Source organism: Bos javanicus, chromosome 23 (genome assembly GCF_032452875.1).
Source record: "Bos javanicus breed banteng chromosome 23, ARS-OSU_banteng_1.0, whole genome shotgun sequence".
NCBI classification, from domain to species: domain Eukaryota; kingdom Metazoa; phylum Chordata; class Mammalia; order Artiodactyla; family Bovidae; genus Bos; species Bos javanicus.
In genome coordinates this window covers 51,269,004-51,283,561 of record NC_083890.1, presented here as the reverse complement: position 1 = coordinate 51,283,561, position 14,558 = coordinate 51,269,004, and the positions used below count along the sequence as shown (strand labels likewise).

The 14,558-nt window shown below is 48.9% G+C and overlaps 1 protein-coding gene across 3 annotated transcripts in view; it reads right to left on the bottom strand.

The window, feature by feature from the left end:
- Positions 1-14,558, bottom strand: part of MYLK4 (myosin light chain kinase family member 4) — a 69,144-nt gene that overhangs the window by 17,784 nt on the left and 36,802 nt on the right. For all 3 annotated transcript variants that reach the window (XM_061399002.1, XM_061399001.1, XM_061399003.1), the window contains 2 exons: positions 6,564-6,648; positions 2,619-2,724 (listed from right to left, as the gene is read on the bottom strand). In XM_061399002.1, the coding sequence (XP_061254986.1) occupies positions 2,619-2,724; positions 6,564-6,648 (191 nt within the window). The remainder of the gene's footprint in view (positions 1-2,618; positions 2,725-6,563; positions 6,649-14,558) is intronic.

Below are 14,558 nucleotides of genomic sequence, written 5' to 3'. Positions count from 1 at the left end.
TCCCCGCTGACGAGGCCAGCACGCCCAGCTGACCACCCCTCTAAGCTCCTCACTGAGCCTGGGATGGGGCGATGGGCGGGTGGTCCCGCCTGCAGCCTCCAGAGAAGACCCCGCGCTGCCCCGGAGGCTCTGAGAGTCACCGAGAGACCTCGACCAGAAACACACACAAACCCTGGGGTTGCTCCAAAGCCGCTTCTGCAAATAACTTTCCTCCTTTAGAGAAACGGTGGCTGGCTTGCCACCCCCGTTCCTCAAGACCCTGATAAGCTAATGCTTGCCGTGAGAGTAGGGGGCCCCAGGCAGCGCTGCCTGCTCCAGAAGCCCCGTCCCCCTCGACCGTCCTCACAGGCCGGGGGCCTCTCTGCCATCAGCCGGCCGAGGAGGAGAAAGTTCAAGTGTGTCCTGTGACAGAGGGCAAAGGAGCCACGGGATTGGAAAACCCAGGAGGGGCTTCGCAGAGTCAGCCACACCCCTGACCACAGGCTCGCTATGAATCACACGTGCTCTCCCTGTGTTGTGAGTAAATGTCTATGTGTTGAATACATGTACAGTTTTCCTGCTCTCCGCCTCTTACTTTACATAGATTGCTGTTGGGATCAACACTGGGAGTCACAGGACCTCTCGGGGGGTCGTGGCTGAAGTGGGAGAGGAAGGTCCCTCCTCCCTGGTGGACTCGCCTCCTCCTTCTTCGGGGAGGGCATCTGTGTGGATGTCCTGCCAGCAAGTCCTTCTGCAGGGCACGTCACCGACCGAAATGAATGGTGGTAACTCACATGGTATCAGTGCAAATGGAAAACCAGCGATGATTTAAAAAAAAATATTTACTATGTGCCATGAGATAAACAGCATTCACACATTTCTACATTTTGCTCCTCAGCGTTCAAGCTTCTAAACCTCCTGGGGACTCACATTGCTTTCCTCTCACTCCGGACAGGACAACACGGGAAGTGAAGCAGATGAAACGTGAAGGGTAGTCACCTCATCAGCCTTTCCGGCATCAGCGACAGTTTTCAGAAATGGTTAAAATCACTTAAAATAACTGTATATGATGTTTCTGGTTCTCTGGGTGAGACTGACAAACATTTATGAAATTCTTAAGATCCATCTCTGTTTATAGCGGCACTATCCACAACAGCCAAGGCGTGGAAGTCACCTAAGTGTCTACCAATAGCTGGGGGATGAGGAATGTGTGGTATATAGATTCAGTTCAGTCGTGTCTGACTCTCTGAGACCCCATGGACTGCAGCACGCCAGGCCTCCCTGTCCATCACCAACTCCTGGAGTTTACTCAAACTCATGTCCATTGAGTCGGTGATGCCATCCAACCATCTCATCCTCTGTCGTCCCCTTCTCCTCCTGCCTTCAATCTTTCCCAGCATCAGGGTCTTTTCCAATGAGTCAGTTCTTTGCATCAGGTGGCCAAAGTATTGGAGTTTCAGCTTCAACGTCAGTCCTTTCAATGAACATTCAGGATTGATTTCCTTTAGGATGGACTGGTTGGATCTCCTTGCAGTCCAAGGGATTCTCAAGAGTCTTCTCCAACACCACGGTTCAAAAGCATCAATTCTTAGGCATTCAGCTTTCTTTATAATTCCACTCTCACATCCATACATGACTACTGGGAAAACCATAGCCTTGACTAGATGGACCTTTGTTGGCAAAGTAATGTCTCTGCTTTTTAATATGTTATCTAGGTTGGTCATAACTTTTCTTCCAAGGACCAAGCGTCTTTTAATTTCCTGGCTGCAGTCACCATCTGAAGTGATTTTGGAGTCCCCCCAAAATAAAGTCTGACACTCTTTCCACTGTTTGCCCATCTATTTCCCATGAAGTGATGGGACCAGATGCCATGATCTTCGTTTTCTGAATGTTGAGTTTTAAGCCAACTTTTTCACTCTCGTCTCTCACTTTCATCAAGAGGCTTTTTAGTTCCTCTTCACTTTCTGCCATAAGGGTGGTGTCATCTGCATATCTGAGCTCATTGATATTTCTCCCGGCAATCTTGATTCCAGCTTATATGTATTACTCAGTCATAAAAAGAAGGAAATAATGCCATTTGCAGCAACATAGACAAACCTAGAGATTATTGTGCTAAGTGAACTAAGTCAGACTGAGACAGACAAAGGCATATGATATCCCTTATATATGAGGTCCAAACATACAATACAAATTAACTTATTTACAAAACAGAAGCAGACTCACACACCTGGAAAAGAAACTCACAGCTACCAAAGGGGAAAGGTGGGTGGCGTGGTTCTAAATCTGGAGTTCAGGATTAACATATAAACATTACTGTATATAAAACAGATAACCAACAAGGACCTATTGTATAGCACATGGAACTCTACTCAGTATTCTATAATAACCTGTAATGGAGAAGAATCTGAAAAAAAAATATAGAGATGTAATTGAACCACTTTTCTGTACACCCAAAACTAACACAACATTATAAATTAACTATACTCCAATATAAATTTAAAAATATGAAAAATCAGTACAAAAACCAATAAAAGTAAAAATAGAAAGATGAAACATGTAGGAATTTAAAAAAAGACCTGTGTCTTTGCAAGCACTCTTTCCTCCTTGTCAAGAGGGTGCAGAAGAGGAGCGGCACTCACCCTCCCAAGATCTCGGTCCTGCTCACAGTGTAGAAGCTGTTGACCGCGGCCTGCCTGGCCGTCACGATGCGGTGGTCGAACGGCGCGGGCGGTGCTGGGGCGTCGGCTGGGAGGCGAGAGGAGAAGTGCTGGTGAGAAGCGGCCCACGTGCCAACGTGCTCGTTTAGAAGCAAAACGCGAGCAGCCACCTGGGTTTCTAAAGATCCAGGGAACACAGACCTTCATTTCATATCGTGATTTGTGGGTCATGAAGGCGACCCCGACACTTGTGAGAAAGCTTGTCAGGACCTCAGCCCCCAGCTTCCCCGGGACGGCTTTCAGAAACCACAAAACAATCAAAGATCTCCACGTAACATCCAAACAGGTAATGCTTCCAAGTCTCAGTCATTTACATTCAAACCCCTGACACTGTTTGACCCATTTAAAAAAAAAACACACAACTGGTAAAGTCCACAATTTTAATTAAAGTAGAGAGGGAAATAATGAAAAATTTATTCCATCATTGAAAGGTTTGATATTACTAAACCTGACTTTCCAAAATATTTTAGCCTTTATTTAAGACACATTTAAAGCTTAAAGGGGCTGCCCTGGTGTCTCCGTCGGTAAAGAGTCCACCTGCAATGCAGGAGACCTGGGTTCGATCCCTGGGTTGGGAAGATCACCTGGAGAACGGAAAGGCCACCCACTCCAGTGTTTTGGCTGGAGAATCCCCGTGGACAGAGGAGCCTGGTGGGCTACCGTCCTGGGGTCACAGAGAGTCGGACATGACTGAGCGACTAAACACAAAGCTCAAAGATGAACTTTTCCTGACTAGAAACAAAACACCTGTAACATTGGCTAAGTGCATGTTCTCCAGCTCGCAAATTTCTCCCACTTTCGACCTCCCAGCCTAGGCGTTTAACCTCCAGTCTACAGCAGCATCTGTTCTAAAATACACTGCTGTTTAGTCGCTAAGTCATGCCCAACTCTTTGTGACCCCGTGGGTTATAGACTGCCAGGCCCTCTGTCCGTAGGGTTTCCCAGGCAACAATACTGCGGTGGGTTGCTATTTCCTCCTCCAGGGATCTTCCTGACCCAGGGGTCAAACTGGTGTCTCCTGCATTGACTGGAAGGTTTTTAACCACTGCGCCAGCTTGCAAGGCCCTAAAATACATAGTTACTTACTAATATTCTTCCAGTACACTTTTCACTTTTCCAGAGTTACTGTAAAACTTTTCTTGCCATGAACCTATTCATTTCTCCATTTATTCATTATTTAATCACCTACTGCATGCAGCTTCATACATGTGTCCAAAGGCTACAGAGGGAAGTGAGCCGATTTATTCAAAATGTAATCCTTAAACACTTATCTTGTGCTAGGCACTCTGCCAAGAGTTCATTTTTTTTTAAGATTCAGATACTGATATTAATCTCTGGGCATCTGATCTGATGAGGACATTCTCCTCTCACACCATAAATGTGCTGCAAAATGAAGCAGCTAGGAAAGATGCCTCATGGTGGCACTTGTCTCTTCACCGCCACCCAAAACAGTGGTGGAGTGACGAACACAAATGCTGTCGATATGTTGTAAGGCATCCTGCGGGACATTAGTCTAAGTGAAATTTAGTCAGAAATGCTTGCTGGAAAAGGTTAAGATGCTTCAAAGGGCTGGAATCAAAGTCGTTTCCTACCCAGGGGGGTCTCCAGAGCTTGCTGCCTGGGGGCCTCTGCTCCAGAGGGCTCGGGGGCTCCTTTTGCAGGGAGTCCCCAGCGCGGCTGCTTGCGGTGTGCTCCGAGGGCCCCAGCTCCTTTTGCAGGGAGTCCCCAGCGCGGCTGGCTTGCTCCGAGGGCCCCGGCTCCTTTACCCGCCACGCCTGCCTTGCTCTTCTTGATCTCCTCCTGGACCCAGCTCTTCTCGCTGCCTCTCCTCTTCCCGCCTCCCGAGGCCTGTGTTGGAGCAGCTTTCTGCAAGACGGGTATTGTCGCTGCCTTTCCCACGGCTCGTGACGGGGGCGTGGCTTTTACGGAGCTGACACGCCTGGAAAATAGAACCCAGCCACAGCTCTCAACGTTCCCAAGAGAAAACTCTCAGATGGTCACATTTCTGAGCAGGAAAGCTTCCTCGCGACGATGCTTTGCTGATGGGATGTAAGCTTCAAGACAGGGAGCTGGCGATGTCAGGCTTTGGGGTGAGATGGAGCTGGGTGCACCCCCATCATCCCAAGCAGCTGGAGATAGCCCACATCCTAGAGATGCTCCCTAACGACCTCATGGCAAGTCCACAGACCCTTTACAACAGCAGTCATTTTATGACTCCCTAACTAATTTGATCTTCATTTTCCACTTTATTCCTTAAAGAAGAGGGAAACCACCGCATTAAAGTGCAATTAAAAAAAAAAGCAATGGTCTCTGAATAGTACCAGCAGTGAGAGGAGCCTCTACTGGTGAAAGAATTGACCTAATGTCCACTTTCCAACACCTCCAGACGCTACTAAACCCATGTCTTCAGTGATGGACTTCCTTCGTAAGCATTAATGTTTACATTTAACTCTTGAAAAATTAGACTTCTCTACAAATAGCTTCCAAATACATCATTCAAAAAGGAAATAAGAATTATATCTTCAATCCCTAAAAAACACCATAGATGTTTGGATCTGGGTGCGTTTTGTTTCAAGTAGATACTTGGTTGATCACAACATAGATTCATTCATTTTAATTGGCTGCATAATTGCCTGAATTTCTATGTGAGACTTCGCAGATGAGGATGAAGCATTAAATGACCTACTCAGTCCTCATAATGCTTGGGAAGCAGCCAAGGTACCATCTGATCAATCTGATCATTGCTCAGTTATTGATCTCAGGAAGAATGTGCTCTATATTGCTAAAAATAAGAAACTTTTACCTGATGTTTAGAAAATACAAAATGTGATTGCTGGTAATCACCATATCTGTCTGTCAGTTGGTAGGAGACATAGAAAGTGATAAATTGCTGGAAAATGTCACAGCAAGAAGAAAAAATAATGGCAAGAAATTCACCACTGGGGAAGCAGCTTCTAAACCGTCATTTTAAAGAGTCCCTTCAGTAATCCTTCAGTATGGCCTTAAACTGCAACGGCTCCTAGATCTACAGAAAGCGGCGGCTGGGGATGCGACCGCTGTAAACCCTACCTTCCGTGGGGCTGACCACCGTTTGTTCTATCAACACACTGCTCTTTATGTGAACTCCTGGCCGGCCCTGTTCTATGCAGCATCTCGGATCCTCCATCTTCTTTAGCTCCTCCGTCGCCAGGCTCTCCCTTAGCACGAAGCCCCTTTTCCTCCCCTTTGAACACCAGACATTCATTTCTATCCGCAGAGCCTCGCTCAGCCCCAGAGCTGTGAGCATCCTGTCGGCTCAGTCTCCCTGGGCATGAAATGTCTCTTCCATCCTCACTCTTTCTTGGCTCTGTGGAATTTCTGAGGGCAGAATCTCCTGGTTCATCGCGGGGTCTTTCTGTTTGACATGTGGTGGAATTTCTCTGAGCTAGAGATGCAGGGGTCTTCTCAGCCTGCTTCTCGTCGAGCTTGTTAAACGATTCTTCCTCAGAGGAGGGCAGGTTCTTCTGGGAAGATCTCTCTAAAAGCCACCATAGGACACAAAATATTTTAATGAAGGGCGCATGTGACCGGTGTCATTCTGGCTTCACAGAATGGCACCTCTATTCAGGCTTCTCTTTATCGGCAGATACACGCTTTGGAAAGCAAAGTAGGAGAGCATGTGGCCAATGGACTGAGGGCCGGGCCCCCAGAGATCCTCTGGTCTGCAGCTAGGAGGACCCAAAGCCAATCAGATAAAGGTATTCAAGCAGCTCTTGACCCAACACAGGGCTTCACGAAAGTGTAACTTCCTCTGGATAAGAATTACAACAGGCCTTGCGTGACGGAGCCCTCTTCATTCATCAATATCTAATCTCACAGAAAGGTTACCTGCAGGGGCCGCTGTCCTTTCATCGGTGGTGGTGGCAGGTGCTGTGTCCTTCAGGCCAGGGAGTGACCACGCTTGCTCCTTAGCCTGTGGGGACACGATGGAGTAATCAGCAATGTGAATTACACATCATAGCAGGATCTGTTGACCACAGTACTCCTGACGCTTGGGGCTGGAGAAGTTTCTATTGTGGGGAATGTCTCTAGAATTACAGGACGTTTGGCAGCATCTCTGGCATCTGCCCACCAGATGTCCACAGAACCCCCAGGTGAAATATCCAAAAACCATGCCTCCAGAAATTGCTAAATGTCTGGTAGACAAATTCACCCCAGATTGAGAACCACTACATTACACAATTCAAACACGGACAAAAATGCCAAAAATAAATAGTAATTTAGAGGGCAGAACAGTCTGAATAGATGAAGCCCTGTAGCAACTAGAGTATTTGAAAGTGAATGTTTTAAAAGAAGTTTTATAAAACTCTGGCATTGTTTGTAGAAGAAGGCCCATCTTCTTGGATAGATGAAAGGATATTGACAATGTGTATGTTACCCTTGACCTCTGCTTATTCTGTCTTGATATTGTTCACATAAAAATCAGAGGCTCTATGTGAATAGGTTTTGCAAATCAGAAAGTAGAAGACTACAGTAAGCATTCATAAAAGAGGCTTCTATGCCACTTAGAACAGATGGCCCCTTTCTAAGGAGATGAGCGTTCTTCTCCCAGTTCTACTTTCTCTGAATTAGTTTACCAAACCCTTTTTAAATACCACATAAAAGGTAAACATTAGCCCAATCCACCCAGATTATCACAAGTTCTGAAGTTATGCATTATAAATTAATGAAATTCTATGGATGTTCAAAGAATCAGTCTTTTTTTTTTTTTTTCACTTTGGAAAGAGCAAAATTTGCCTGTGTGTGACTTACAAGCATGAAATACTATGTAAGTGCAGGTCACAGATGTCAAGACAAATTATAAGTGTGCTTTTAAACAACCCAAGAGGCAGTCCAATGGGTTCAGCGCGTTTTCATTTTTCAGATAAGGACCTTCAAACACAGAGGCATGTTTAGTAAATCTGCGGAAAACCAAAATTAGAGATTAGAGTCTGGTAGTTTGGAACTTTCTCTTTTTTAGTGAGAGCCAGGACCATGGCCTTCAGCTTCCCTTTGCGTTCAAGCACAGCGGCCAACACATCCCCACCCCAAACAGCACGCAACGCTTTCCTAATGTCTTTATCATCAACTTCCCACTAGATGTAGGGCTCCAGTGGGCAAAAAGAAAGATTCGTCTCTGAGTCCCTGGCATTTACTCAGGGACTGATGTTGGTGGAGGTGATGATGGCGGCGGTGGTGATGGTGATGATGGTGGCTGGTATATTCTAAGTACTGACTACACACCAGGCACGTTTCTGAGTACATTACATCAGTAATTTCTGGTTCCTCATGGCAACACTTCGAGATATATACTACTAACTCCATTTTATAATACAGTTGGATAATTTCACAGGGTTATATAATTCAGAAATGGCATAACCAGGATTTTAACTCTTAACTGCAGCTGTACTGTCACTCTGAAAAAAGAAATAGAAGATTATAGGCGAGGTATATCATTAATATCGATGGGATATCTACCATACAGCCAGCACCATAGGAGAGAAGACAAAAGGTTACAAGAAAATGCCATCAGATGGAAACAAATAAGAAAAGAAATAAATATTCATCAGTCAGAAGATCGGAATTAATATGGAAGAAAGGAGAGACAGAGAATTCCATTCAGATTTTGAGTCAGATAAGGTAGTTTAACAAATTCAGATGTCTGATAGCTTTGTCTTTCAATGCTTCTCTTCTGCAGTGAAAATCCCTGGTGGGCAGGTGTTGCTCTTCTGGATTTATACTGGATGGCATGAATGTGATGGTAAAAGCACAGGGGACTCAGAAAAGAAAACTGGTGTGTGTAGGTGGGTTTCAGTCTATCAAAAGACGCAGAATGGATAACGCGGCGTGCTGACCCCAGGTGCTGCCTCCAGGGCCGTCTCCATGTCGGTGGTGGGTGCCCACGACCCCAGGCGCTGCCTCCAGGGCCGTCTCCATGTCGGTGGTGGGTGCCCACGACCCCAGGCGCTGCCTCCAGGGCCGTCTCCATGTCGGTGGTGGGTGCCCACGACCCCAGGCGCTGCCTCCAGGGCCGTCTCCATGTCGGTGGTGGGTGCCCACGACCCCAGGTGCTGCCTCCAGGGCCGTCTCCATGTCGGTGGTGGGTGCCCACAGGACGCGCTAGGTGCCACGGTCTGATTTGACCAACAGGAGAAGTATTGGCGCTGAGCGAGGTGAGAGCCCAGCTTCCAAGTGAGGCTCTGTTTTTTTTCCCTTCTGTTGTGTATCGGGTACGCCTTCCCCTTTGAATGATGTAAGAAGGTCTTCCCTCGTTGCCACAGCCTGTCATAGCTCGTTTCCCTGTGTCATACTGACATCTAGAGGAGCTTGGACCCGACGAACTCCAAACAGGCAGCAGCTGTAGTTCTCCTTGCTGTTTGAACAAAAACTTCAGGGTGAAGCTTTGACCCCAGGCACCATCCTCGCCCGGGGCACAGACCTTTCCCTGCACTCCGCTCTGCGGCACCGCACGGCAGCCCTGCTGAACCCATGAGCAAGAAGGAAAACGTGCTTTCCGGACTGCTGGTGGCCGGGCAGGAAAGCCCCATCAGGCTGCGCCACTGAAGACGGGCTCCCCGGGCGCCGCTGACAGTCTGCATCCCTGAGCTGGTTTACGGGATCGCCGCAGCTCCGTGTGGGGGGATTATAGCTGCCTCAGAAAACCGTTTTCTTAACATCCCAATGGGACACGACCAAACTAACTGCCTGTACGCTGAGCTGAGGGTGTATTATTGCTATTGAGGGGCCAAGGTGAGCGAGCACACTGGGTAACTTTAACCAATGCCTTAGAAAAACAAAAGCAAAATTACAAAAGCTGTAATGTTAAATTGTTAAACTTTGGTTAGGCTCCTTACAGGGGAGAGAGGAAAACAGAGCCTCAAACAAGACAAAGGAAAGAATTTTCACGAGAAATATTGAAACTCGGTCTCCTCACCTGCTCCTGCAAGATAACTGTAGAGATCATCTGTAAGAGAAATCTGGTTCTCTTCATCTTCGGCGCACATGCAAACTCTCTGGACCTTAAGGAAGAAAACTTCCTACAGTCCCCGGCAGATACAACCTGCTGAGCAACGTGCCGGGCCTGGCAGGACAGGGCAGGACCAAACCTGGGAGGGAAGTGCCAACCTGGACCTCGGAGCTACTGGGCGGACACCCCCTGGGCTGCAGAAAACATCAGGGACAGTCAGCGGTCACAGGAGAACACGACCCCGCCAGGAAGACCAAAGCCTCCTGCTGTGTCCACCAAGGAAAGAGGACTGCTCCCAGGTGTGTGTCAAGAGAGAGGCCAGAATCAACGGTGCTGGTTCAGGAAAGCCTAATGGGCGCCTGTGTCAAGGGCAGAGACCTGGATCATTTTACCCTCATTTGATTACAAGATGAATCAGCAGTTTTGTAAACAGGCAGCACAGCGCCGGGTCACTGCCCCTACGGCGAGAGAAGGTGGGTGGGGCCTGCCCTGCTCAGACGCGCTCCCACTCTTCACGGAGAACAGACTTGACTTACTTCACACACTTTCAAGCTTTGTCTGGGCTTCCCAGGTGGCTCAAGTGGTAAAGAGTCCACCTGCCAACCCAGGAGCCGCAGGAGATTCCGGTTCTGTCTCTGGGTTGGAAAGATCCCCGGGAGGAGGAAATGACAACCCACTCCAGTGTTCTTGCCTGGGAAATCCCATGAGCCTGGTGGGCTACAGTCCATGGGATCTCAAAGAGTTAGACACGACTGAAGCCACTGGGCATGCACATGTTGTCTCATCCCCCAAAACCCCTGCTATAGCTGAGTGACCAAGTGGGCCACAAGAAGGTCCTGAACAGGCGTGTAAAGACCCAAGGTTTTGGGAGAGGCCAACCCTTGGTTTGCCCTTCCTCCTTGGGGACCAGGTTGTGGACTAGAGACACTGACTGTTGAAAATACACCCTCTCTTCCACTCTCCTCTCCAGCCTGCCTTTGTCGATTTAAAAGAACTGGTTAGAACTAATCGGGAATAAATTAAGACTCTTCTCCTAAAGATCTGGGCTGGCAGAGTGGTAAAGAATCTGCTTGCAATGCAGAAGATGTGGGTTCGATCCCTGGTCTGGAAGATCCCCTGGAGAGGAAATGGAAACCCACTCCAGTATTCTTGCCTGGAGAATCCCATGGACAGAGAAGCCTGGTGGACTGCAGTCCATGGGGTCACAAAGAGTCAGACAGGACCGAGCGACTAAGCAACGACAGCCTAAGATCCAGGCACACGGGCATGTGGATCATACAGACTTTACTTTCCCTCTTACTGCTGACGGACACACTCACCTCAGACGTCTTAAAGAGGTTCATACTTTCTTATTTCCTTTCCTCCACCACCTCTCCTGTCTTTCCTAAGCAGAAAACGCTGGGCCCTCTGCCCTTAACTGCTGCCTTTCCCAGGAGCCGCCAACGAGGCTCTGCCTAGCCGCCCTCCAGCAGCCCTCCACCCTCTCACCTGCCCAGATCCTCCTTTGCTCTGACCTGCTGCTTCTCAACCACCTGGGCAGGGGGCTGAAAACCATCAGTGCCTGGGTGCTCCCGAGAGCCTCATAAAATTCCAGGAGTTGGTTGGAGACTGACATTTTGACCCCCAGCCATGCCCTGTGCACTATAAGAGCTGCCAGGTTTGGGAGCCGGGGCTCTGCCCACTCGGGGCCCACCCTTCTGGCTTCTGGAGGACTTTTTGGTTGCTCACCACCCAGGCAGCCCCACCGCAGCATGAACGACAGTGCGACACTGGGGAGGCTGTGCTCCTCAGCCTTGCCGTCTCCCTCCCACCATCAAGGGTCTTCGATCCTCCCCAGGACGGATGATCTAGCAAACTGCTGCCTCCTCCTCACCGGCCACCAGGGACACACGAGGAACGAGTCTAGGGGCGCTTGCCCAGCAGACCGCAGACCCCTCTCCAAGATGATCTTGCAGGGATCTGGAGAGGGAGGAGCCAAGGAAAAGCCCACATTCCCACCCACACCCCTTGTTCTCCCCTGAAATCCTCGCCTTGCTTCCTGGTCAAAATGTGGCCATCGCAAGGGACTGAATTCGTCCGTGCAAATGCCGGTGAGCAGAGAGGAGACTGGCTGCAGTGGGGAACACTGCCTCCCAGGGCGTGGAGTTATTTGTATGCTTCACACAAAAGTGAATCTGAAACCCCCAGTCGCGGCCGCCTCTGTCCCCAGAATAGCACCTGCAAAGTTGCTGAGGAATGGCACCGGTGGCGGGGGTGTGTGTGTTAATAACCAATTTCAAACTCAGGTACAAATGGGATTTGAGCTCCTTGATGTGCATTTGATTAAAATGAGTCTTACTTAGTATAACTCTCTTATACAACACAAGACCCGACCTTGGAATGTTTCCACATGAAGTTTACAGGGTTTTTTCATCACCTAATAAAACCCTTTGATTTTTCTCCGCTGCAGACAGTTTTATAAGGATTCATTTCACGTGGTGTTCTCCGTATGCGCTTTAATTTTTATTTTATGTTCGCTTTTATCGCTCCATCTCCTGTGTCCTGCTCCGAGGAAGCGGCGGGCGGTCCAGCCCAGCCCCCTGGGAAGCTGGCTCACGGGGGTGGGTGCGCTCTCTGGGGAGCCCAGCATTCTCCAGGGGGAGGGCTGTGTAGCCCCTGGGCTTAAGGGAAGTTCAGAGATCCGAGCTTAGAATCACTGAGCAAAATGCTGCACCTGCCATGGTTTGCCTTTCTGCAGCTTCCCCAGGGCAGCAAGTTTTGCAAGCATATTACAAAGCAAAGTGGCTTTAAAAGGCGTCTCTGAGAAGTCTCTGAACTTGGAATGTTAGGCGAATGCTGTCGATATACACTTGTCTGTGATGACTCTGCCCAGAGGTTTAGTTGGCTGGTCCCTTCTACTCAGAGTAGGTCTGTGTCCAGCTCCCCCGAGACCTTGTCAGCAAAGCAGACCACGCAGACCTTGAGTGCAACTTGCCTTACGTGCTTCAGACGTAATGAGCACTTGCGATGACGGGAGGAGACGAGGTTAGAGGCGGGTGCTGGCACGGTCACGTTTTACTTCATGAGGGTCATGAAACCTAATTTTCCAGGAGGCAAAAGCAAGCCACAGTGATTTCCTCTGAAACATCTGATTAGCTTTCTTTGTGCATCGCTGAGCTCGACGCCACACAGGTGCCCAGTCAGTGCCTTTGCTTCGGACACTGAAGCCCTTCCCTGCACCTGTCCTGGGACCAAGGAGCCGGCCTACACACGGCCCACACGCTCTAACGCCCCCGTGGCTCTCAGCGTCTGCGAGGCCGCTGACTCTGGACTGAAGCCTGGCGGAGTTAAATGCACTCTCCGAATCTTTGTCTGCTGGTTGAGAAACCGCTTCTGGGGGGCCTTTCCAGGCACCTGCGTCCTCGGAATCGCTCTTCTGCTGTGATGATGATTTAGTAACCAGATGCCGTGTGGAGGTGTCTTGAGGGCAGATCACAGAAACGTGTGTGCTTGTTTGTACGTGACTCTCTTTCCATTTCTCAGCTGGTGAGGGAGTTGCTTCCACAGAGCTGATTTCTCCCCTCTGCCTCGGGCCCTGTCCACACGGAGGAGGGTGATCTCTCGGGGCCTTTATCAGGAGACTCGCATCTCCCCTCCGTCTGAGGGGAATGGAGTGTGATGAGGCCCCTTCCCTAGCATTGCTCAGGGGCAGGGGCTCTGGGACTGACCCCTGAGATGCGCACTTCAGCTCCTCTGTGAATTCCTGGTCTCGGGCAGTGCTGGCATTGAGCCTGTCCACCTTGCTTCAGTGGGAGAGAACAGACGCATGGACCGTGGGGGAAGGAGAGGCCGGGATGAATCGAGAGAGCGGCGTGGAGACACATACACACCACGTGTAAGAGGGAGAGCCCGTGCTGTGCTCCGTGACAACCTAGAGGGGTGGGATGGGCTGGGAGGTGGGGGAGGCGCAAGAGGGAGGGGACACATGGATGCCTATGGCTGATTCACCCTGATGTCTGGCAGAAACCAGCACAATATCGTGAAGCAATTATCCTCCAATTAAAAATACATTTTTTTTAAAAAGAAAGCGCTATCCACTGATTCCAATAAGAATAACAATCTCTTGTTCACAAAAAGATCGCTTCGTCCATGAACAAAACTAATACACGTGGAAAGGTAGCATTTTTCATTACGGAAAAAATGCTTTTTATTTTCCACGATGACCAAAGACAGAACAAGGAGAAACCTACAAAATTGCCTTAGATGAAACATCACAGGTTTAAATCAGACGCTTTAAAGGAATTGAGATAATGAAAGTACTTTGCTTCCCAATCTGGTGGGTTGGGTACGTCACCGTTTTGTGTTCCCAGCCACACAAGTCACAGTGAAGGAACACAGTGTTTTAAATGTTCAAAATAAAACAAAGAAATAGAAAACTTACTAAATCATAAAATGATCTAGAACTTGAAGAGACCTTGAAGAACACGTAGGCCCAGTCAGCTCAGCTGAAGAGAAGAGAAATGAGAGTCTTTTCAGCTCCACTCAACTGTAGATTTTAATCTTGTGTGCTAAGTCGCTTCAGTCATGTCTGACTCTTTGTGACCCCATGGACGGTCGCCCACCAGGCTCCTCTGTAACGGGATTCTCTAGGCAACAGTACTGGAGTGGGTTGCCACGCCCTCCTCCAGGGGATCTTCCCGACCCAGGGATTGAACCCATGTCTCTTTCATCTCCGTGTCTTGCATTGGCAGGAGGGTTCTTTACCAAAGAGCACCCAATTAGCGGAAGCATTTCTGCTAAAAGCGATGGTTCTTGTGAGTACTGGCTACTTCCCCCGCAACGCCGTCCTCCCTAAAGTGCCAACTGGACTCATGCGTCACAGACTGTGCTCTCCTCTC